The sequence below is a fragment of the Ursus maritimus genome, unplaced genomic scaffold, assembly GCF_017311325.1.
Source record: "Ursus maritimus isolate PB19 unplaced genomic scaffold, ASM1731132v1 scaffold_1, whole genome shotgun sequence".
NCBI lineage: Eukaryota > Metazoa > Chordata > Mammalia > Carnivora > Ursidae > Ursus > Ursus maritimus.
This window is the reverse complement of record NW_024423343.1, coordinates 45,979,452-46,005,470: the sequence shown is the minus strand read 5'-3', so window position 1 is coordinate 46,005,470 and position 26,019 is coordinate 45,979,452. Positions and strand designations below refer to the sequence as shown.

The 26,019-nt window shown below is 35.8% G+C and overlaps 1 protein-coding gene across 1 annotated transcript in view; it reads left to right on the top strand.

Moving 5' to 3' along the window:
• The window catches only part of FAM171B (family with sequence similarity 171 member B), a 61,662-nt gene extending 36,164 nt beyond the window's left edge, over positions 1–25,498 (top strand). The window contains exons 2-8 of the mRNA XM_040643089.1: positions 56–289; positions 5,588–5,680; positions 8,552–8,710; positions 12,425–12,595; positions 15,915–16,031; positions 20,598–20,721; positions 20,974–25,498. Of these exons, the coding sequence (XP_040499023.1) occupies positions 56–289; positions 5,588–5,680; positions 8,552–8,710; positions 12,425–12,595; positions 15,915–16,031; positions 20,598–20,721; positions 20,974–22,318 (2,243 nt within the window). The 3' untranslated portion in view covers positions 22,319–25,498. The remainder of the gene's footprint in view (positions 1–55; positions 290–5,587; positions 5,681–8,551; positions 8,711–12,424; positions 12,596–15,914; positions 16,032–20,597; positions 20,722–20,973) is intronic.
• Positions 25,499–26,019: the final 521 nt, after the last annotated feature.

Below are 26,019 nucleotides of genomic sequence, written 5' to 3'. Positions count from 1 at the left end.
GACATGCATTCTAGGATCTAACATGCTGCCATTTCTGGCTTTTTTTCTCCTCCAGTGTCTGTATTTATGCTGAAAGTGCAGGTGAATGACATCATCAGTCGCCAGTACCTGAGTCAAGCAGTTGTAGAAGTGTTTGTAAACTACACGAAAACAAACTCCACAGTAACTAAAAACAATGGAGCAGTGTTGATAAAAGTACCCTATAAACTGGGGCTCAGCTTAACCATTATTGCTCACAAGGATGGCTACGTGCTGACACCTCTGCCTTGGAAGACTGGAAAAATGCCAAGTAAGCACTTACAGTGTTTTGCCTTTACTAAATGTAAATGATTTTTGTTTGTTTTTTTCTTCTTTTGTTCTGGTAAACTGAAAATGAGAAAACCTATGTGAAGTCAATACAGAGAGGTTAGAAGGAGCGCCAGTTTGAGAAAACATGTTTTTATTTATTTATTTTTCCTACAGAGGTTTGAAGGAATCCTGAGCTCTTGGGCTCTGCTCAGGTACAAAGCTTGTCTACAGGTGGCGGAGGGGGCTTGGCCTGCCCAGAGGGTCAGCCCGAAGCAGGGCGGCCAGATGAGGAAAGGATGCTCTCAAAAGAGGAGACAAAAAGTTTAGATTTATGTGCTGAATAATAAGGCAGTTATTACAGATTCTTGAGTACAATAACTGTAAGTTGTTTGGAAACTGAGTTTACTTAACAGTGTATGACGTTTAGGCCAAAAGCAGGGCTAAAATAGATTCAGGGAGCCTCGCTAAAAAGCTGTGGTTGTGTTCCTGGTGGTGGTAACAGCAGCCTGATGCAAGAGAGGGGATGAAAAGAAGGTGAGTACCAGAGGCATACTGAGGAACCAGTCGGTAGTTACTGTAATCATTTCACAATATATACACATATCAAATCATCACGCATACCTTAAGCTTACACTGTCATGTCAGTTACATCTCAATAAATCTGAGGAAAAAAAATAATGATAGGACTTACTGTGACTGGATATTGGGAAGGACAGGCCCTACCAGATACTAGAATGCAAGTCTGCCTGATTACAAGTGTGATACATGAGGTAGTCAGTCTTTGTCTTTTTTTTTAAATTGTGGTGGTTCTTATTAGAATTTAGATACTTCCTTTGGTTTTGCATTAAACATTTGAATTCTTGAACCACTGTTCAAGTTTAGAATGAGAAAGAAAATGAAAAATTAATTAGATAAACTAAGATTCATGTGAATGAGATTTAATGAAATCATGACTCAAAAATCTGAATGGGGTATGTCCGAGGTGAATTCATGGTCTTACATGCTTTAGGTTTTTTTTTTTTAAAAGACAGAAATAAAGCACAATTATTCACTAAATAAAAATTAGAAGAATCATGAAAGAAACCAAAAGTAAGATGGGAAAAAGGAAATAAAGATGAAAGTAGATGAATGTTAATTAGAAAACAAAGAAGAGATAATTGACAAAATGCTAGTTCTTTGAAATAAAATTACACCAGCATCTGGCTAATCTAAATAGGCAAGTAAAAGGAGAAAATGAAAAAATATATAAAATCTTAAAAATCATAAAAATGTTCTATATCAAATTTGATGGCAATAATCTTTTAAAGCCTAATAAACAATTTTGTGATACTATAAATGACTGTTGATTTTAGATGAGATAGACTAATAGCCGTGGATAAAACGTTCTGGGTAAAAATAGCTTGATTCAAAGGCTATTTAAAAAAGGTACTCCGAATCATTTTATAAAACCAGTGCAGCCTTGATTCTGAGACCTAGCAAAATGATGCAAAGTTACCTGCTGTCCTATGTGCGCTCTCTCATGCAAGTACTCCTCTATAGACCAACCTTACTTATAACTCTAAATACAAAGATCCTAAGCAGAACAGTAAAAAAGAATTTCACCATTATTTAAATGTCACTTAAGACCAAGTAGGGTTTTTCTTCTTTGCAGGATTATAAGGATGTCAAATGTGTCACTCTATTAATTTTACATATTTTATTAGAACATATTAGAACTACCAGATAACATTGACGACTGTCTGAAATGCATTTTATAAGCTCACCATCTGTGCCTAACTAAGAACAAGCTCCATAAAAACGAGGACCACAAAGATCTCCTTAACATGGTAAATATCTTAAAATCATACTAACTATAAAATATTAGAGGTGATCCTATTAAAGTAAGAAACTGAACACAGATGTCCATATTATTTTACATTATAGAAGTTCTTATCAGAGCAAAAATGTATCAACAGACCAAAAAAGGGGAATAGCTATTAGAAAGAATCAAAACATTTACTATTTCCAGTTATCATATCCCTGGAAAATTACAAAGCATGAATCTTAAAATGCTCAAAATTAATGGAATTTGGCAGAATTACTGAGTGTGGAATAAGTGTTGGTACAAATCAATACATATTCTTGTAAAACAGAAGTAGCCAGTGGTTACAGAAAATAATGAAATCCCTCTCAGAACAACAAGGACAAGCAAAATATGCAGGGAAACCTAAAAAAAAAAAAAAAAAAAGTGTGAACTAACCATGTGTTGGGGGAAATAAAACTACCAAATGTTACTTATAGACCTTAAAAAAACCTAAAAACTAAAACCCTGGATAAATGGCAAAACATTATATTTCTTTAGAAAGCCTGAATATTGTGAAGATTTCAATTCTTCTAATTTATAGATTTAATCCATTAAAAATAACCTGGCAGAATAATCCTCAGAGAATAAATGTAAAAATACCTGGAAATCACTTTCCAGGTATGAAAAGGCAATTTGCCATTTTAAGTAACCAAAATATTGTATAGCTCCTCAATTAAAACTGTGTGATACCCTGGTACAAATCAGATACTAGCATGTATAAGAAACTGTAATCTATGCTAAGGCAGCATTATGAATCAGCGAGAAAAGGCTGAGTATTCATAAGCAGTGTTCGGATGTGTTGGTTAACTATCTGGCGTAAATGAATTTGGATTCATATTACAGATACATTGCTCATAGAGTTCAAATGTGGAAAATCAAATCCTATTAAATACAAGAAAATTTAAAAAACTATCTAATTTTTTTATTAGGATAGTCTGCTTAAACTTAAAAGTAATGAAAGAGGTCATAAAAAGTAGATTTCACTATTTAAAAAAAATATACCATATGGTGACTATAGTTAATAATACGGTATTGCATATTTGAAAGCTGCTAAGAGAGGAGATCTTAAAAGTTCTTATCACAGGGAAAAATGTAACTATGTACGGTGGTGGATATTAACTAGACTTATGTGGTGATCATTTTGCAATATATACAAATATTGAATCATGTTATAACCTGAAGCTAATAAACTATATGTCAATTATATTTCAAGAAATAGGCCTAAGGAAAAACATGAGACAATAAGAAGTAATATATTTTTTAAAGATTTGAGAGCGAGCGAGTGAGAGAGCACACAAGGAGGGGGAGAGGGAGAGGCAGAGAATCTCAAGCAGACTGCACTGAGCACAGAGCCTAACGCGGGGCTCGATCTCACGACCCTGAGATCATGACCTGAGCTAAAACCAAGAGTTGGATGCTTAACCGACTGAACCACCCAGGTGCCCCAGGAGGAATATTCTTAATATGCAAATAATTCATACAAATTAGTAAGAAAACACCAAGGCCCTGCCTAAATAAGGTAAATGGACAAAATTATGACCTAGCAATTTTCAAAACAAAAACTAATGATTTGTCACTAAATGTGACAAAATGTTTTATCTTCTTAATAGTCTGATTTGTACACCAAAGACATACACATTTTTTAAATTCTTCACCTTAGAAAAGTTTTTAAAGTGCATAGTCAGTGTTGACAAAGTGAGGTATGCTGAGCACTCTCGACCGTGGCTGGTGGGAGTACAAGTCCCTGAAATGATCTGGGTAACAATTTTGAAATATGTGTGTTAGAAGTCTTCAAAATCTTCATAACCTTTGACCAGTATTCCACTGCTAGGAATCTGTCCTAAAAATAGACAAATAACTGAAGTTGACAGATATTCATATACAAGGATGTTGATTCAAATATTTTTTGCAATAATAGTGAAAATGAAAACAATCTAAGTATCTGTTAGTACAGTGGTTCAGTAAGTCTTGATACTTCAAGAAATGAAATATGTAGCCTTGAAAATGCCAGGAAAAGTTTCTATTGAGGGACAGAAATGCTTATGATATTACCTTAAATGAAAAAGCAGGGTAAAAATATTCTGTATATATTATACTATTTAAAAAAATCACAGGAAAAAGTCCAGGAAGAGTGTACTGACATATTAATAGTTATTGTCTTTGTGGTAGGATTGCAATGACCATCACTTTCTTGTTCTTCTTTTATTTCTCCACTTTTCCAGAGTGGATATTCATCCCTTTTATAATGAGAAGCATGTTGTCAGTGAAAGGAAATGTACATATAAGTTTTAGTGAAGTTCAGAAGATTCTCCTCAGGTTTTATAACCTTAAGCTGTCAGGGCTGTCCTGGTTTTAAGCTACCTGTGACTGAGAGAGTAACCAAATATGGGAAAGTGCCCTAATTATTACCATCTCAAGGTCTAAGCTGCTACCCCAACACTTTCTCCCCAATCTAATAAAGCCATTAATTAGTCTGTTAAGGTATTCTGAACTGAAATTCCACTTTAGTCTGGTAGTCTACTTTTCCTAGTGTAGGAAAAAGGTATATTTCATTTTATATCCATTCATATCTTTTTGTGTTTTATTCTCTATTTCCTTTACAGCTCTTTGAAATATCTTAAAACATGAAACGTATTCCCATGCAAATCTGTTTTTATCCTGTCCTAAGTGATTTAGGGATATTATATTATTTCTATTAATTTCAAATACTTACACTGGATAGAGGAGAGCTATCAAATGAGATCTCACTTTTAGTAAGTTTATTTGATCTGTTCTTGCTTATAAAATGGTCTTTTGTTCCTGCTTCTTCTGATTTGGAAATAATGTAGTTATCTTTCAGGTCATCTGCACTTACGCCACCAGGTGCTGAAGGCACCTTTCTCGTGTAGGCAGGTCTGGCTCCTGTATTACTGCCCGTGGCTGCCTGTGATCATTTGTTCCATTATGTGTCCAGCTGTTTCCTGCTCTGCCAGCTCAGCGTCTGGCAAACCATCCTGTGTGAGGAAGAGCATGGCACCCTTATGCAGGAAGTTGAGAGAACGAGCAGGCAGTGGATGTAGTCTCTAGCTCAGAGAACCTTCCACTGTGGAGCCAAGATATTTCTTTCTAATGATCTAAAAAAATAACAAGTAACCATTATATAGAGAAAATAGCGGAAGATTCTTCAGGATTATTCAAGCATTTAACCTGACCATATATAACTGGGGTTAGAGAACATCATTAGTCACTTTGGTACAAACTACTGGAAATAGGATTAGTAAAATAAAATAGTGATGCCTGACCTTTTTTCTCACTTTATTGTATCCTCTTTTCTCCCCCTCCATCATATTTTACGTTTATTTTTCCTTGTTATTACAGTTCCGCCCGCCCCCACTTTTTAGGGACTGCTGGAACAGACTATTTACCTAGTTTTTCCCCACATTTAATAAAGTATTTTAATTGTGCTATATTTCACAGTATATTCATCAGTTACACTTTCACTGTTCCCGCAAAGCCAAGCAAATATATGGCTATTTGAAGACACTGTTTTAATTACCGGAAAATTAGCTGGTAAGTACACCACTTCTCAGCGCCTAAGTAAAAACTTAGTGATAATAATCACTTTAATTATGTAACTGTACTTCACTAATGAATCAATGTTGGTTATCACTTGGAAAAAAACCCTAAATTGATCACGGACGATTACTGCTGCTCTTAGTTGATCTTAACTGATTCTCACTTCACTGTCAGAGCACAGTATGGGGTTCTGTGGAGTGGGAATCATTCTTTACCTTTTTAGCACCACCACCACCTCCCACCCCTGCCCGAGTAGGAACATTTGACTTTTGGAAATGTTGCATAGAGATTCTCAACTTCTTTCCAAACACCGTCTCTCCCTGGGCTTTAGTGGTTGGTGAAATTGGGAAGACGTTAGGACTCTCTAATTTGCAGGCACCTTCCTCCTTGCCTCTGGCATCAACCCTGCTGCCGGAGCAGGAAAGGCCTGAGACTGGGTAAGGTCTTTCCTCAGCAGATGGGATTTACCCCATTTGCATATCCCATCGGGAAGAACACAGGAAGACTTATTTTAGGTCTGATTCAAGCCGTGGCCTCCAGTTTCACTTTACCAACCATGAGAAAGACAGTTTCAGCCTTAGTTCTTTCCCCCCATCTTCCTTAATAGTCCTTAGGAGAAACCCCAGCATTTTGTCGCGCTCTTACTGCGTACTGTACAAAACCTCTAGTTGACAACAACTTGTTTGCTTTGTATCAAGGAATTAGTGTTTAGGACTGAAGCGTAATAGGAATGACTGGTAGAAGCAGAAAATCTTCAAAGTAGAGTCTAACAAGAGTCATGGTAAAAGAAATTGTGGAAGTTCGTTTTCAGAAGCTATCTTATTTCTAAAGTATTAAAAATATTATTTGGAAAAAAAATTAAACTCGGGCATGATTCATTTTGGAGTCATTTACCGAGGAAAGTAGCAAAATCTCTTACTCTTGAAATCGAATGCATTTAACAGAATCGTGGGCTGCTGAGTTTGCTGTGCATGGCCAAAGGGGCGCACGTGGCATTGTGCGCAGACGGATGACAAATAAATAGGAACTACTGACTGCGGAGAGAGGCTACATTTTATGCTGCTGGGACCTTAATAAAAACAATCCCTCTTCAGCAATTTGTTTTGGTTTTGACACCTTCCTACTCCTTACTGTCCTCTTCAAACCCCATTACAAATTGTCATTTCCTCCAGAATATATGAAGTGGATTAGCGCGGACGCATCCATGTGCCACTCCTTTGTGTTTTACCAAGCAATAGTGAATGCTCATTTGTCTGGAAAATACTGTCTTGGGGCATCTCCAGGAGAACACAGAGCTCTCTTGAGGTCTCACTTCCTTTTACTGCCTCATTTCCATAAGAGTTGAGCCATTGACAGGGCTAATGAGGAAGGGATGGATGTTTCTGCGGATGTTAAATCCTTCCTTAGAAAATGCCCATCCTCACTTCTCAATGTCCATAAAACGTTTAGATTTTTTCTTCTAGGATTTGATCAGAATGGTGTATGGTTTGTACAATGAAAATGTGTTGGGTCTGCGTGTATTTGTGGCAAAGGGAGCAGGAGAAATTAGAAACTTTAGGAATGTACAAAACCTTAGAGAAGCCCAGCCAGACATTTTACTTAGTGTACATGTTTTCAATTTTAAGAAATTTGGGGCTTCAACATAATTAAAGCAAAAGTTTTTAACTTTGGAAATAGCTTCAAATACAGAAGTAATTTCAAGATACAGAAAAGTTGGAAGAATGAGACAAATAACACGATTCCGTTTGCTTTACTATGTGTATTTACGCTGTGGGTATGCCTTTTTTTTCCCCCCTGAACCACCTGAAGGTAAGTTACACGTATCATGGCCTTTTACCTCTAAATACTTAAGCATGCAATTCCTAAGAAAAGGGATATTAAATGGCCATGGCACAGTTCAGCAAAATTATTTTGATAGAATAACTTACCACCCAAATTCCCTTTTTGTCCACTGACACATTTTTTTTTCCACTCCATTTTAGGGTCAGGTATTACATTCAGTTTTCATGTCTCAGCCTCCATTAATCTGAAATTCAAGACACAAAAGAGTAAGATGTAGACAGTATCTGTAAAGTGATCAGACAGAAGGTATAAGATTATTTAAACGATTAATGATTAAATTTAACAACTTAAACAATAATAGAAATGTGTTGTTTTTATTTATATCCCTTATTCTCCAGGTATTATTTTTCTAGCTTCATATGTAAACTATACACTGATTTTGAAAACTATTACATTTTATTATGTACTGTCATGTAACAGGACTTTTAAAATTCTATTATTATGTACTGTCATGTAACAGGACTTTTAAAATTCTAATAATTTAACTGACTGCTTCTGTCTTTATCAGTGGCTTTAAAGTCAAAGCAATAGTTGATGTTTTTGATAAGTTTTAATGACTTAAGAATTGACCCTTGGATTATTAAGAATGCATTAATTAAAGAAGTATCAATATTCTGTATTCTTATTCCCTAAGTTAAAGAAGAGTCAATTAAAAATTATTAACATGAGGATAATATTTACAAATTGAATGCCTGACATTTGTATTGGTTCCGGGCCATTCTGGCATGCATCATTAACTCTACTCCTGTTACAGAAATGAAACCCCAAGTGAACCATATAGACTAAAATGGTCAGTATGTGGTTCCCTGGAGTGAAAAAAGGGTAAAGAAATTCTGGACAGAAGAATCAAGCAGTTTCTAGGGTAAAGGTGCATTGTGTGACCTAAAGAAAGAAAAATTTCTTATTTATTTCAGTTTTGAATTTAAAATAGTAATTATGAGATGTTAAAGTGTCCTAAGCAATGATGCTCTGCTTAATATGCATTTGTTTTGTCTATTTGTTAATGAGGTTTCCCTTTTCCAGATGCCAAATCTCAACCAAGTGTTCAGTTTTCAAAAGCCTTAATTAAACTACCCAACAACCATCACATTAGCAATGTAACAGGCTATCTTACAGTTCTACAACAATTTTTGAAAGTGGACAATTTCCTGTATACAACTGGAATTACTCTCAATAAATCAGGTATTATCTAATTTTTACATAATCATATTTATAAGAAATAGTACATAAAGCTAGTTATTAAAATATTTATAGGAAATTCTCTTTTATCCAATGAAAGAAAGGTTATACCAGAATATTCTGCAGACATTATATCAAGTTAATGGAAAATTTATTTTGCAGGACATATCTATCCAAAGGAGGTAAACAAGGTATAGGAAATAGTAATATGTTGTATAACTTTGCAAGTTAAATATATTGAAAAATGAAAATTTGATTTAAAGAAGTTTATACATATTTTTATAATTTGACCTTCTATTCAATCTTATCAAATTAATTATCAATAATTGTTATAGACATAAAGTTTATGGATTAGAGTAAGCAGTTGGAAGTTTTTCTTATCAAATATACTTGATATTCCCTATGAGTAAAATTATTAGTAAATATTTTAAAAATATATACTGTTGACCCTTGAAAAATGCAGGGGTTGTCCCTCCCAACTGTTAAAACTTGTATAACTTTTGATTCTCCAAAAACTTAACTATTAATAGCCTACTGTTGACCAGAAGCCTTACCAGTAACAGTCCGTTAAAACATATTTTGTATATGTGTTATATACTCTATTCTTACATTAAGCTAGAGAAAGGAAAATGTTAAGAAAATCATAAGAGAAAATACATTCATAGTGCTGTATCAAAAACTGTCCACATAAGTGGGCCTGCTCAGTTCAAATCCATGTTGCTCAAGGGTCAACTGTATCCCAGATTCAACAGCCTATATGTACACAGGACTGTCGTGACCTAAAAGGTAAGAGGATGATGGAATTTTACATTTTATTTAATACACCCATGAATAAACCCCTGAAATTCTTTCCTCTGTACACCCACATTTGTTCCACCACTTCAGCTACTTGTTGCAACATATAACTGAGCCACTGTTTTTAAAAATCACCTCAGACAATCTGTAATTTTGATGACCTCAGCTGTGTCAAATTTTGGTTAATTTCATTTGGAGAACAGCCAGAAATTAGAGTAATAAATATTTAGATGTTTCAGTTAGGTTTTTTTTTCTTACCTGCTATAGCGATGCTCCAGCAAGATGCCGCTTACTGTTCTGTTACAGGCCTGTTTCCTACTGCACACACCTGCGACTCGGCCTAAGGGCATTCCCTAGTCCAGCACGCAGGGTGGGCCCTCATGAGGGCAAGCTCTCCACTAACAGGAGTACAAAAAAAGTACATATCTGTTCCTTAATATATCCTTTTTTGCCTTCTTCCTTCTTCTCTATACTCCTCCACTCCCTCAGTGGTGGGTACTTCCTTCCCAATTGTTATCTCAAGGTCAGCTTCTTGAAGAAGCCAATCTAGGACACCTGCCAGATTTTTCAGATGTAAGTTATAGGATGCTCAAAATAAAAACATTTACAAGAACAGTACCAGTATACCATATCACAAATGAAGCTAAAGTTGCACTGGAGAGTTTTTATGGATGAGACTCATTAGGCTCAGTGAGAAGAACACATAGTATACTCTCCCAGCATTCCTCTACCACCTGCTTTGAGATTATTCATTTAATGTTTCCGTTATCCTAAGAATGCTGCTAACATTTTAAAAGTTCTAGAGCAGTGCTGTCAAATGGGAATGTTCTGCTCTATCCAATATGGTAGCTACTAGCGGCATGTGCCTGTTGAGTTCCTGAAGTGTGACTAGTGCATTGAAGAACTAAAGCACTAATTTCCTTTAAATTTAAGTTGCCACATGTTGCTGGTGGCTACTGTATTGGACTGTTTAGTTCTAGAGTTCTGTGAGTTTGAAAGTGTTTTTTAAAGTTGCCTCCTTCTCATTGCCTTTTAGTCTTTTTCCCTGTACTATTCTCTTTTCCTTCTTTAGGCTGGCCTTATCCCAAGTCATGGTGTGGGGTTGATCTCATCAGCCTCAGATGCATTTAGTATGTGAGGCCACTGACTGCATAGACCCCGGGGGGTGGGGGCAGAGTTAAAAGCAGCCACCTCAGAAAGCCAGCGGGCTTTACCAAATAGCTTGATAGGAGAAATTATAATTACTAACAGATTACATGATAATTTCCTTGGGCTTACATTAGATTTTTACTACTGTAATAGTCTATAAAATATGTATGGCATTATTTTGCTCATCTTATGATTAGTGTTTCAGGAAGTTTACAAAGGCTAATTCTCTTATATTTAATGGAAGTTTTTCATTAAGCCAATAGTTGCTCTGATAACTGAAGATATACATCAGGTATAGAAGTGATAATGACAATTCCTTCCCACGGACTCACAGGCCTTCTGCTATTTCAACCTCTCTGCCCTTCAGCCTTCTTTCATTCTTGCACATACCAAGATCACTTCTGATTTGGGGGCTTTTCACTTTTTGAGGTCTTTGCATGGATGGCCCCTTATCATTTGGCCACAGCTCATACATCCCCTCCTCAGAGAGGCAGCTTTTACGACCCTGCAATTACATTGCCTTTCCAGAATTTCCTCAAAGCCCTGGTAAGGTAACTTCTACCACGCACTTACATTCGAATGGGGGGAAAAACTGACAATGGACAAAGAAATGGAAAAAAGCATTTTTGATAGAAATGAGGATTGTGAAAAAAATATTGCAAGCCAGTGTGAGAGATCATGTATCCACTGTATCTCTGGAACCGAGATGGGTATTTGGTGCCAGTAGGGGCTCTGTTATAAATATTTATTAAATGAATGAACAAAACTCTAGATTTTAAGCTGAAGAGTCAAATTTATCCATGAAGAGCAAATAATATGTAATATACTTTAGTTAACTCTTTCTAATTATTAGTAAATTTCCTTGGGAAATCTAAAATTATCAAATTTGTAGAAAATTCATATTAAATTGTAACATCTTTAACCATATTACTTTATTCATTATAAATATTCTAGTACATTTTACGTTGGCATTGCTAATATTTAAAAACAAAACAAATGTATTTTCTACTCTTTTCGTATCAGTGATAGAGATGTAGAGGTAGCTCCTGATATTTAAGAAGGCATGTTATAAATTATATGTATAATCATACTTTAAAACCTAAGGCAAAACACTGTAACCGATTCTACTAATCTCACTTTCCCTACTTTTCAAGCTGTGAAATCTAAGGAATATTTTAATACTAATATTTAGTCTGTTTATATTCTTTCAATTATGCTATTAATGAAATGTATATCAAAGCTTATTACTTTTATCAGCTAACAATATTGCCAATTTTGTTTCATGTTTGTCAAACCTATCAAAATTTGCATTTTGAGTCAATGTTTCTTACAAAGTTAACTTTAAGGAGTATAACTGAGTCTGTTGGTCCTAGTACTTGAAACAGATGCTCTTGGGAACAGGAGAGACTGAGTTTTAGACCCATATCTGCATTGATGATGTGATATGGTAGAACCTTTATTTGGGTTGGACACTAGTGAGATTATTTTTGTTGTTTTTAGGTTTCTAAAACACTGAATTAGATCCCAGTGACCTTAAATCACATGACTCTGAAAGAATTAGATCTTTAGGCTCATACTGATTTGTCAAGTTATAGAAGTATAACCTGTATTTATATTTTAAAATTCTTTAATGAGGATCCAGTATCTATTTGATATTAAAATGGATAACGCTAGGTGAACAAAGGAATTAAATATTTTAGGCCCATACTGCTTTTATTAATATGTAACTACAACCCTGTATTTTATAATATTTTAATAAACTATCTTTTTTAGGTTTTGAAAGTCTTGAATTGACTCCTCTTGCTGCAGTATGTGTGAAAATCTATTCTGGAGGAAAAGAGTTAAAGGTGGATGGCTCTATTCAAGTTTCTCTCCCCCTTCTGCATACAAATGATGTACGTGCAGGGGATCACATACCTGCCTGGACATTTGATATGAACATAGGTATGTGAGCTACGTGAAAATACTTTTAATACTTCCCCTCTGAATGTTTGTTTTAGTGCTCTACTAAAGAGAAAACATTCAGTCAGTAACGTTACTATTTTAAGCACTTTAAAATGACTAGATTGGCCCCACTTTGATTAGTATAATACAACTGTGGGGAAAATGATGTCAATATATTACATTAAAAAATAGCATTACTTACTCACATTCCCACGCTTTTTTTTAAAGCTCTATGCCCAACATGGGGCTTAAACTCACAACCCCAAGATCAAGAGTCATGTGCTTGGGAGCCTGGGTGGCTCAGTCAGTGAAGTGTTGAGTCCCGCATGGGGCTTTCTGAAAAAAGAGTTGTGTGCTCTACTGACTGAGCCAGCTAGGCGCCCTTCCGATGCCTTTTTTATATCCCCCAAGATCTTGAATAGAAAAGTAGAAATACATTAAAAAAAAATTATTTCTATTCTTACAGGCTTTTGTTTTGATAGGCAGTATGAACTTGTATCTAAAAGGTTGGTTGAGGCAATTGAGAAATGTATGTTAATTTCATAAGAATAACATTGTGTTATTAAGGTACAGAGTGAGTATTTTCGAAAAAATCCCAAAACAAAAAAACTCAGATACCAATTTTGGTCCGTGAGGTTAGCCTCCTAAATGGATGCATGCTTGCTTCCTCTGCTTCCCTTGGTTTTGTTCTTGTGTTTCTATAAAATAAGACGGGAGTCTTTAAGTTGCCAAAAAACAAAAAAAGGGATATGATCCATAATTGTTTTGGGTGAGTCAGGATACAGAGCCTAGACAGTTTCACAGGACTCTCATCTGTTTCCTCTGTGTTAATACCTTTCTGGGATAGATTTACATGCTTCTGCCAATCTGAAGGCAAGTGCTCAAACTTCATACCTACCCAGGTTAAAGTCTAAATGGAAGGAAAGATTTTTTTCCTAGTAGCAATTGCACAAGCTCTTGGATTAACTGCAATTATAGAATGGAGTTTTTGTGCCCATCTCAGAACCAACCTTTGTGGTCTGCAAACAGAATGTACAGATTTATTTTTAAAAAATCTGTACTTTTTTTTTTTTAGGCTTAAGGTTCTGTGTTGGAGTCCCAAACTAATCATGTGGATTGAAAATAGGGAGCCATCAACCTTCAAAGGAGATTTGGAATGAGATTTCACTGTAATTAGAAGGGTAGTTAGGTGGAAAAAAAAAATCCAAACAAATGTCACTATAAAAAGTAAACAATAATATATACATGGTTTTAAGAAAGAGTGGAAACTATTTAAGTAAAAAAGATAGTTGTAAGGGAAAGAAGTCTCCTCTCAATGCAATTCTACACTCACTACTTCACTTCTGGTCACCAAATGTGTGTGTGGGGGGGTTGTTTTTCTCACACCAAGCAGTTCTCCACCAGCTGGGTGTCCTAAAATTCTGTTCTATTCAGACACTGTCTACCTGGAATTAGCATCAGATCCCACAGGTTAAGGATTTAGTCCCACAAGACTGCCCCCTGGCTCCCACGTCAGAGGCCAGTTGCAAGTCCAGTTTGTCATCCATGCTTCTGACCAACTAGCTATAAACTGGAGGTTCCCATGACCATCTCCTCAACTCCGATTATTTGCTAGAACAGCTCACAGGAAAACAGTCTACTTACTACGTTATCAGTTTTTATAAAAGGATATCCTCTCCTCTGGGTGCATCACCCTCCTAACACCTCCATGTGTTTACCAACTCTGCCTTCTAAACCCTGTAGTTCAGGGATTTTTATGGAGGCTTCATTATGTAGCCAAGATTTACTGTCATTGATCATTGGTGACTGAACTTATTCTTCAGCCCATCGCCCCTCTCCGGAGGAGTGTGTAGGGTGGAGCTGAAAGTTCTAATCTAATCACGTGGGTTTTCCTGGCAACCAGCCCCCCATTGGACTTTCCAAAAATCACCTCATTAACATAAAGTCAGGTGTGGTTGAAAGTGGCTTGTTATGAACAACAAGCAGCTCTCTTTACACCTTTTATCATATAGGAAACTCCAAAGATTTTAGAAGCTCTGTGCCAGGACTGGGGACTAAGACTGAGTACAACATATTGTAATCATTGGATTAAAAGCTCTAAGCCTTGGAGTCTAGTCCATTTACCAGCAGTGTGATTTTGAACAAGTCACTTATTTGGGCCTGGATTTCCTAATTTGTTGAATAAAAGAGTTGTTTTAAAACATTTCAAAGAATATCTGTGTTGAGTTCTGATTTCTGTTCATCCTGACAAAGGCCTTTGTCTCTAATGTACCTTCAGGTAACAAAATTTTTGAATGCATGTATCAGATATATAATGTTTAATTTTAATGTGACTATTTCAAAACAGTAAGTTCATCCATTTCCATCACATTTGTCTACCTTATTAAAAACAGTTTTACATGTTATAGATCTATCATTACAGTGAGTTAACAAACCAATTACAAATATACACTGAATTTTATAAAAAGCTTTGTTATGCTGAACTCTTTAAAAGATCTGGGTTTTACTGAATTCTTTGCTCTATGGATAGCATTTTATTAGATCAGATAGCATTTATTTTTTTTAAAGTAGGCTCCATGCTGGCCCAATACAGGCCTTGAACCCACGACCCTGAGATCAAGAGTAGGATGCTTGACTGACCCAGCCACCTAGGCACCAGAGGGCAGATAGCATTTTAAAAAATATTTTTAAAATTTGGTTCTTAAAAGAGCCATGCCAACAGTAATATTAAGACCAAAACATCATTTAATAAAAAAATTAATGAGGCCATAAAAGTGTTTAATCAGCATTCCAGAACAGGTGACAAATAACCACCTGATAAATTTGGATTTCACTATTCACATCCTTAAGACCTATCTCAATACGCACAACAACATTTGGAGAGTCATGATTTTCCTAAATGTGTACTTTCTTATTTATGACTTTATTTCCTTTAGTCATAACAAGCATTCAAATCATTCTATTGTACATATTATAATATGCACTATTAAATGTATTTTAAAGATTTTACTTCTTTATTTAGAGAGAGAGAACACATGTGAATGGGGGAAGAGGTAGAAGGAGAGGGAAAGAGAGAATCTCATGACCCTGAGATCATATCCTGAGCCAAAATCAAGAGTCGGACACTCAACCGACTGAGCTACCCAGGCGCCCCAATGTGCACTGTATTATGATATATATTATCTCATGATACTATATTGCAAGAATTTTCATAATCTTTGAAAGAGTCCTGCAAAGTATTTTATACATGACTATCAGCAAACTCCTATCCCCATTAAAGACATATAAACTAACTGGTGTTTTTTACTTGCCTTTTTAGGTGCTTGGGTAAATCATGGCCGGGGAACAGTCAAGGCATATAATAATCACTTAATCTGGACATATGATGCACCACATTTGGGCTACTGGATAGCAGCTCCACTTCCAGGAACTAGAGGTATTGTAAAAATGAAACAAAAGTAATTTGAAAAAATTCATAGTCAAACTGGAATTGATATTGCTGGGTCCTGATTTTATTCTAAACATTGCCACTTACCAACTGTATAATGCTGGAAAAAGCTTCTGGTCTCTTGATCTCAGCTTTAATATTTTCTCATGTGTATAAGAAAAGATTAAGCTCAGTGAACTCTAAGGTCCTTTATAGCTATGATGTCTGATAAATCTGTGAAGTATAAAAGTTTGTTCAAATCAAATGTTTACTTTTCAAGAATAAATTCCACCCACATCAGTCAGAGCCTTGGGTTGTGAGCAACAGGAACAGATCTTGGATAATTACACAAAATGTATTAGGATATAAGGAGTTCACAGGATCCCAGGAAAGGCTAAAGAACTAAATTCTAAAAGGCAGGAATCCTAGGGAACTCAGCGAGCAGGCCTATTTGACTGTCTTTGCAAGATTGTTGCTGCATATATGGCTGACTCCAACCCTTTGCAATCTTTTCCTCACACTATTCCTTCATTCTAGGGATGAGGAATTTGGCTGGCCCAGACTTGGGTCATGAGCACACTCCTGGGGTAAGGGCTGTTGAAAAACAGTGTCCCCATACAGTTTCCAAGATAAGATATGTGATACCCCAAATAAAGGTTGGCCTGACATAGGAACTGAAGGTGGACAAAAGCAGACTTGTCCACTAGGAACCATCTTTCATATTTGAGGACAAATGAATATTTTATTTTTCCTAGATTTAACATGCTATCAGATTATATATGATTTTTAGTAAGGAAATCACACATGCATCTTGAGTCGTGTAAATCTCTCAAAATACTCAAGATTTAATGGATAAAACATGCAATGTTTCTTAAAGTCTTCTAACCTGTGGTTGTATAGGCTGCTTGCACCATGGGCCTGCTCCCACTTTGTGGGCCTTTTGGGTGCTCACCAGTATCAACTCAGTTGCTTCTTGGCTTTCCCTGTTGCCAGCTTTGCTAAGTCAACTTTCCAGCCTTCGGCATCTTCTTGCTCTTTTATCTTTTCTCCTTTAACCTGTGGGTGGTTTATTTATAAAAACAAAACAAAGCAAAACTTTCAGTGTCACTTTAGTAACGTTTTGGGAGAGTGTGCAGGTTGAATACATATGTCATTCCTACATCTTTAATCATGTTTCAGAGAATTCTTTTGGTTTATTGAGGGTCTCGGCTCCCAGCTGAGAGGTGGTTGCAACCTGGCTATTTCGTGCTAGTTGGGAACAGTCCCAAGAACACCGTGATCCAGGATGTGGGTGACATTTTACATATATTTCTCTGCAGCATTCAATCACCTATATTGCTGTCTATTAGTAATTTGAAGGCTCTGTTCTTTCTGAAAATGTCTTTTTTAATAGTTTAATTTTTTTCATTTTATATTGCTAACCTTTGAATTTTAAACCATACAAGGTAACAAGACTTTTTTCCCAATGAAACCCAAATTTAGTATTCCAAGAGAAGAAATATGAGCCATTAACCATTATGATCAAGGGAGATGTTCTCCCTGTTTTTGTTTGAACTTTAGTGCTTACGAGATTATTTATTCAGAAACCAGAGGGTGGTTACTTTTGTTCTTCATGATGTAAAATATCCTGCAGTCTTACCAGCTGTCTGGCCTTATTTCATTCTTGATTTGCAGCTATAATGAAATATTAATGAAAAATAACAATACTGAATACTTCAACTAAATCCAAGTTATTTCATTTCTAATAAAAATAACCTAAAGAACACTTGAGTTTTATAGAGAAATGTGCTTTACACAAAAATATACTTGAAACCAATTTATACGACTATGGATTACAAAAGTCAAATAATTTTCTAGAGTAGGTGGAAGTTTTGTTTTAGCTTGTATGTCAGAAAAGATCTGGGGTGAATCAGAGCACTAAAATAGAAGTGTGGGATTCCCATTTAGTTTGAATTAGATAGCTTCTAGTGATGCTTCCAAAAATCCACCCGCAAGCATATCACAGTCAAAAGAATACTATACGAGAAATATAGCTAGCTTGATTATAGCTCTGGTTTTGCCAGTAAATATCTGGCTGAGCCTGAAATAGGTACTTACCCACCTTAGTATTAGTTTTCTTATTTCTAAATTGTAGAAGTTGGATATGATGATCCCTAATATCCACCCCCCCCCCAATTTTAGATTGTGAGTCAAATCACATTTTGTAAAATCCAAGCTGGTCCTCTGATGGACTAGTGTCTGGTGTGCTGAAGCTACTTTACTTACAATTTGGTTAATAACAAACTATATCTCTTTTTAAAATAAATCTTAAATAGAATTCTAGAATTTCTTGGAAAATAAGTGCAAGAAATTGAAGTCGTTTTTCATAGATTTCTATAGTAGAGTTTAATAAACAAGTACTTAGGACTGTTTTTAAATATGCATTTTCAAATACATTTAAGTGAGAATATAATTTTCTCCCTTTCTCTTTTTAGGCGTGCGCGCGCGCACACACACACACATACACACGCACACACACACGCATACTTTTTGCTATTGTCATACATATAGAATTTTGGGGAAACCCAACAGTATCAGCCTCATATTTCCAAAAGTGTGTTCCATTGGAATCCTTTGTAATGAAAAAGTGTTAGCGTTATTCTACTGTGGAACCGTATATTCATATATCCTTAGAAGTTGAATTTCACCCAGTTATTAACAAACTTTCCTCCATTGCAGCTCTGGATCCTTAATAAGAATCTGTAGACTGAACTGTTACTCTTACTTCTGTTTGAAGAAAGTTCAGATTGTGCAGTGCTATACCTGGTCGTCTATCAGAGATGATAAGCACTTTATTATCACTTACCACATACGTAGGGAAAGTGTGGCCAATACTGGAGTGCCCGCTCTTTTATAACCATGCAGCTTCATTCAGCAACAATGGTGACATACAGCTAACACTTTCTGACTGCTCATGTGCTAAGCACTAAGCGTTTTAATAAGTATTAACTTAATCCTTGTAACAACCCACATAGGTGAGATCCGACAGATACGAACTAAGACAAAGTAATGAAACTTGCCCAAGAAATTAATGAGAGAAGTAAACAGTGATGTTGGGGTTTGAGTACGCCTCTAGAGGAAGGGCTTGTTCTACACGCAAATGAATTCCCAGGGACTTTTTCTAAAGGAGCAAAAGGGTCAGGTGGTGATGGGGGGTGGGGGTGTCTGAAGGTTAAGGTAGCAACAGATACCTTCTTCCCTTTTGTAAACAGTGTTTTTATACTGCATCCTCACTGTATCAGGCTTTCTACATGGAATCTCCTGAATGGAGGGGGTGGGAGTTTTCTGTTCCTCCCCCAAATGGGTGAGGGTGGGAGAAAGGTATGTATTTAAAGAAAATTAAATAACAAGTTTCTCTTAAGAAAGAAATAGTGAGACTAGGATTCTAATTGAGGCACACTAGATCCGAAGTTTGTATGCATAACCAGAGTACTGATTCTCCAAAACCTTTACTACTATCATTATTATTACTTTATTTTTTTATCAAATTAGATGATGCAAAAGTTAAAGGATCTAAAGACCCTGTGATGCCCAGTCTTTTATTCTGGACATTTCTCATGGTAGAGTTTGCCAGAAAACCAGTTGTCTCATCCCTTATCATCCCGAATACATATTAGACTCTAGTTGATAATGATCAGTAGACTTGTTACAAAGTGCAGTCTTAGTGATAGTAAAACAGGTTACCTCAACATTAGTTGCATTTATTTTCATGCAGAATCTCCATAGCCTATAACCGAGCATCCCAAGGCATTAATCCACTTTTACTGCAGCTAAGCTGCTTACAACAGCAGTGTATCTATGCGTTCTCATACAGGAAGATAGTGGGTCATTTGTGCCTCTGCATGGCATCTTCTTAATCTAGAGGTCAGGCTGAAAGAGTTGCAACTTTGAATCCTTCAAGTCCCCCAATTTTTGGATTCTTTCTAGAAAACCCGTCATACCTACTTACCTTGGCAAACTCTTTTTTGAATTTATCTTTAAAAAAATTTTTTTTTAAATGGAACACAGCTAACAAGTCAACCCTCACTACCAACATTCTATCCCCAAACCTCTGGGCACAGAAATATTTTCTCCTAGTTTATTCCATCAAATATTTTGCTACCATACAACTTGGGTCAGTTTTACTGCCTCCTGAAGCAAATTTCCTCAATGTCTGGCCTGGAAGCCACTGTCATGACTGTTGGGCTTGGCTTGGTTCAGTTCAACATTTGTTCTCATTCCAGAATATAGGCTGAAGGAAGAGCAACACTTTGGTATACACTGTTCATATATTAGAGGATCTTAGCAAGAGGGCAGGGCCATATCATGCAGCCTCATTTAAGGTGTTCACATTTCATTGAGCAGAACAAGTCAACTGATAAAGCCCGAAGTGTAGGGAACATATGCTGCACCCCCTGGGAAGCCTGCCATTGAGACGGGAACGACCAAATACAACTGTGTACACATACTTAATCTGCCTTCCCCAGACTAGGACGTGGTTGAAAATTTGATCTAAAATAATGTATTTTCTCTGTTTGTTTATATTGAACCATTTAGGTTCAGGTATAAACGGAGACTCAAGGGACATAACTGCCTACCACACAGTGTTTCTCACAGCCATATTAGGAGGCACAATAGTCATTGTCATTGGATTTTTTGCCGTACTTCTTTGTTATTGCAGGTAAGACAAATATTAATATGTATAAACACAGAAAACTATCATTATAGTGTCATGTCAGTGTGTTCTAGGTGTTACAAAGTTTCTTTATAAAAATAAGTAATTTGATCTTTACAATATGTAGAGTAAAATAAAAGTGGATATACTCTAACAGTAGAATTTCATATATAATACATATATCATGGGAGAGTTCTTTTTTTATGACTCTTCTAGATCATAAGTTTTAAACACTTTTTGCCATCTCTTCTACTCTAGGGATAAGTGTGGTACTCCGCAGAAAAGAGAAAGAAATATCACTAAACTTGAAGTCCTCAAGAGAGACCAGACAACTTCAACAACACACATAAATCATATCAGTTCAGTCAAAGTGGCATTAAAAGCTGAGGACAAATCACAGTTATTTAATGCCAAAAACTCCTCATATAGCCCTCAGAAAAAGGAGCCATCAAAGGCAGAAGCAGAAGAAAGAGTTTCCATGGTAAAAACTCGGGACAATTTTAAAATCTACAATGAAGATGTTCCATTTCTATCAGCCAATCAGAGCAATTACTCAAGAAACCCAACACAGTCTTTGGAGACCAATGTAGGGTCCAAACAACCTAAACATATTAACAACAATCTATCTTCATCTCTAGCTGATGCACAAGAGGAAAAGAGATACCTCACAGGTAATGAAGAGGTGTATGGACATTCCCACATTCCTGAACAGCTTATGCATATCTACAGCCAACCCATTGCCATCCTTCAAACATCTGACCTTTTCTCCACTCCAGAGCAGTTACATACTGCTAAGTCAGCTACTTTGCCAAGAAAGGGACAGTTAGTCTATGGCCAATTGATGGAACCAGTAAGTAGAGAGAACTTTACACAGACACTGCCCAAAATGCCAGTGCATTCTCATGCACAGCCCCCAGATGCCAGAGAAGAGAATATCCCACTTGAAGGTCAACAGAGCTTGCCATCCCAAACTTCAGATTGGAGCCGGTATTCAAACAGCTTACTAGAATCTGTTTCTGTTCCTGGAACACTAAATGAAGCTGTTGTAATGACTCCCTTTTCATCAGAGCTTCAAGGAATTTCAGAGCAGACACTCCTGGAGCTGTCCAAAGGAAAGCCTTCCCCCCATCCCAGAGCATGGTTTGTGTCTCTTGATGGAAAACCAGTCGCACAAGTGAGACATTCCTTTATAGACCTGAAAAAGGGCAAGAGAGCCCAGAGCAATGACACGAGTTTGGACTCTGGGGTAGACATGAATGAGCACCACTCAAGCAGAAAACTCGAGAGGGAGAAAACTTTCATCAAAAGCATGCATCAACCTAAGATCCTCTACTTAGAAGATTTAGACCTGAGCAGTAGTGAGAGTGGAACCACTGTCTGCTCCCCTGAGGACCCAGCTTTAAGGCACATCCTAGATGGAGGGAGTGGAGCTATCATGGAACACCCTGGGGAAGAGTCTCCAGGAAGAAAAAGCACTGCTGAAGATTTTGAAGCCAATATATCCCCCACTAAAAAAAGGGGCAGACCACCACTAGCCAAAAAAGATAGCAAGACTAATATCTGGAAGAAGCGAGAGGAACGCCCCCTGATTCCCATAAATTAACATTGAGGGTGGTTGTGTCTCTGCTGTCTCGTGCTGTTTATTCTTGCTTCTTGTAAATTGCTTAAGAACTTTTTAAGAAGTGGAGACTGAGCAATCTCATGGTCCCTGGACATGTCTCAAGCAGAGTAAATAGTAAAATGGCAATTCACTAACGAAAGAGAAAGATACCAAGAAATGCTTTTTCTGGCCTATTCTTTTCATTTATTTTCAGGTGATGTATCCAAGAGCTCAAAATGTAAAATAGCTTCAAGATGTTAGTTATCTGAAAATGTTGCTCAATCAGCCAATTTAGCCCTCTCTTAAGAATAACAGTGAAATGTGTACTCCTAAAGTTGCTTTCAAAAATCTTGCCTCTGATTTGATGCCTGCCCTTGTCAAACATTTAGAAATGAAACTGTATTCTTTGGGCATCATAGTCTTGTGAAATAGTAATATTATGTTCTCTGCCTATAGGTGAAAATAACGATAAATGTTTTCAATTGATGTTGCTCTAGAATTTTAAAGGCCAAACAATATTTCTTTTTTTGCAATAAACGATATGTGTACTGTATCAACCCCAAAAGAAATCTTACTCATTTAAGATGGGCAAAAAGCTACTTGGTTGTTAGAGAGGGAAACAGCAGCTCTTTGGCTGCTTTTGGATATAACTTCACAGAATAAATGGTAAGGTGTTAACCTGTTATTTAGAAATCTGAAAAATGAATGCTCTGATACTTTCATTTTTATTTTAAATTTTCTCTTTTCCCTGCTTCTATAGTGAAATGAGCTTAGCTGTCAAGGAAAACTTTTATCAATTTGAAAATAAAACCCATATCTTTAGTTTAAGACTCACTGATACATGTAGGCTAAAATCAGCTTTAAGATATTTTTTCTATCCCCCCCCAATTAATTCACTTTAAATTTGATTTAAAAATTAATATTTAGGTGTTCATAAGAAACTTTCAGTTTATTAAAAAATATGTGAAGCTAAAGGAAATAAACATTTCATTTTTTTTTGAAATGTTGATAAGCAGGAAGATAAATTCTATTTCCCCAAGACTCAAAAATACCTTCAGAATATTAGGGTATATATCCAGATGTTTTTCTCTTGACATTCATAAAAGATGTAGAAAACGTTTCAATTTAATGGAGAAATAAAAGTTTTTTTAAATCACTCATAGCATTTGCAACATTTTTTTCTAGTTTTGGAAGTAATATATCCATGCGCTTTTCCATCATCGCAAAGAATTCAGTATGAACACATTCAACAGCTGTTTTTAATTATAATTGTCTTCAACTCTGAATTATCATTCATATGTCCTAAAAATAAAGCTCTTAGTTAATTAAAATCAACTCATCCCATTTTTCTTAAAATTTCCATGAAGGCAAATGTCTGAAGCAGCTTCCCCTTTCCCTTGGGGGCAAAGTAAAACTAAATTATTTCTCATCCTCTTCTATTCAACATGGGAGCAACATAGAGACCCAAGGCACATAAACGATTTGAAAGAAGCAAAATTAGCCATATTAGCTTTAGTCAAATTATAGATGGATAGTCAATGAAAGACAACCATTTTATCCCCCCCAAGATCGTAGACTTCAGCCAATTTTTTCCTATAATTACTTCAGTTTTTCCTATAACACTTAACCTGTCCGATAACACGCCTTTCTGTATTAACCCAAAGAACTTAAAAAGCTAGGCAAAAGTTTGCCATATTTTACCCAATCCATAGGAGAGAGAAATATTTGGGGTAATACCTAGGTCTAGTTTTTTGAGTAGGAGGTTTCTTCTTGGTCTGCAGAAAGATGCATTACAAGTGGCATAAGTGAAAATGACTTGGAAAAGGTTACAGAGTTAGTGCTCTGCTGAAGTGCCTTTGATAGAGACTTGCTTTATTGGAAGGATACGCTAACATCTTTCTTTAATGTGATTTTCTTTCCGTTAGCCAAATTAAACAGATGTGCAGTTTTTGTTAATTAAAAAATATAGACCTAGTGTTTCACGTTGGAACAATGAATTTTGCATGCAAGTAGTATTTCTCTTGTGTTTTTTTGAATCCAGTTTATATTGATAAATTACGTTGGAATGAAGTTAGAGACTATATAGTAAAATGTTGCACTTCGATATTTAAGTTTATATTTTCCCCACCTTTAAATAAAAATGTTTCATCTTTTAGCTTGGTAATGGAATACACATGTTGATGTAAGGGTATATCATTCAAATATGCCCCTTATTCATTCTTATGTAAAGGAAATGAGATGTATCCCCAGGGGCTTTTCTAGAAATACTTTTTTTTGGTTTCAGAATAAAATATTTTTTTTATACACTGCACATTCTGTTCTCAATGGGGTAAGTATAGGCAATTTACCTTTTCTAATGATCAAAAATGTGTAACTTCTCGTTTGTGAGTAGTTCACAAATTTCCTGTTAAAAAGCTGAAGCCATCTACTTTTTCTTAACCCAATAATTACCCTACAATATTCACAACTTTCTTAAATTTTTAAATTGAAAACCAACAGTTTTTTGCAAACGAAACTCTTTGAGAATTTTGATCACAAATTGTTAACATTTGTGGATCCTTTGTATATACTTTGGATATATCTTAAAAGCAAAATTATCCCTCAATTAACTGATGGATTCGTTTACTAAAGCACAGCTGTATGTATTTTTGAATACATATTATGATCTTGAGACTTTATAAAGTCAATTTTTATGACATTTATGCAGTTGTACAGGGTTTATGCCCTTTTATAATATGCAGTATACCACGAAGGTCACAAATGTTGAGGAATAAAAGCACTTCTTTGCTTTGGCAATCATTTTCAGATCACTTTCTGTGTTTGAATCCTCTGATATCAATACATATAGAGTATTAGGAATCTGTAGGTCAAATAATGTCCCTCAAAACTTCCCAGAAAGGTGAAGCTCAAAGTCTGTATTCATTTATAGTGAAAGAGCTTCTCATTTACCCATGTATTTGGCACTGTAAAGAATTTGACCATGTTAATTTCCATCTCAGACCTTAAGTTGACATATTGCCCTCTTGTTTCTAAGTATTTCTATCTTTTGTATTTCAACAGAGGAATCTCACATTTCACTGTATTTATTGCCATTATTAGTATATTTACTGCTGAAAACTGTAACAATCTGAAGATTTGTAAAATGTTAAACATAGTTCATTAAAGATAATAAATCTAAAAATGTACTTGATGCATTTTTTTAAAAAATTTACTTAATTTAGAGAGGGGGGAGGGGCACAGGGAGAAGGAGAGAAAAATCCCAGGTAGATTCCATGCTGAGCATGGAGCCTGACCCAGGTCTCAATGCCACAACCCTGAGATGACAACCTGAGCGGAAACCAAGAGCTGGATGCTCAACCAATTCCACCACCCAGGCATCCCCTTTATGTATTCTTTAATTTTGGGTAAGCTACAAAACATTCCTCCCTAAACTGTCATGTAATCTAGTAAATATTCAATTATTACTTTTTCCATTATTATACTCCCTGTGGCAAAATAAATATATTTGAATACCCTTTGTTTATATAATGAACTTGAATTCTTTATATTTCATGTTCTCCAAAGTTCATGTTTTTACTATTAAAGGTGAGTACAAATTATTTTTCCATTCAATGAGAAGACTTGTTAAGATAATGTGATAGAATGTAAAATAAAATTGCAGTACCCAAAATACCTAAGTGAGAAAATGATACAACATCCCCTCC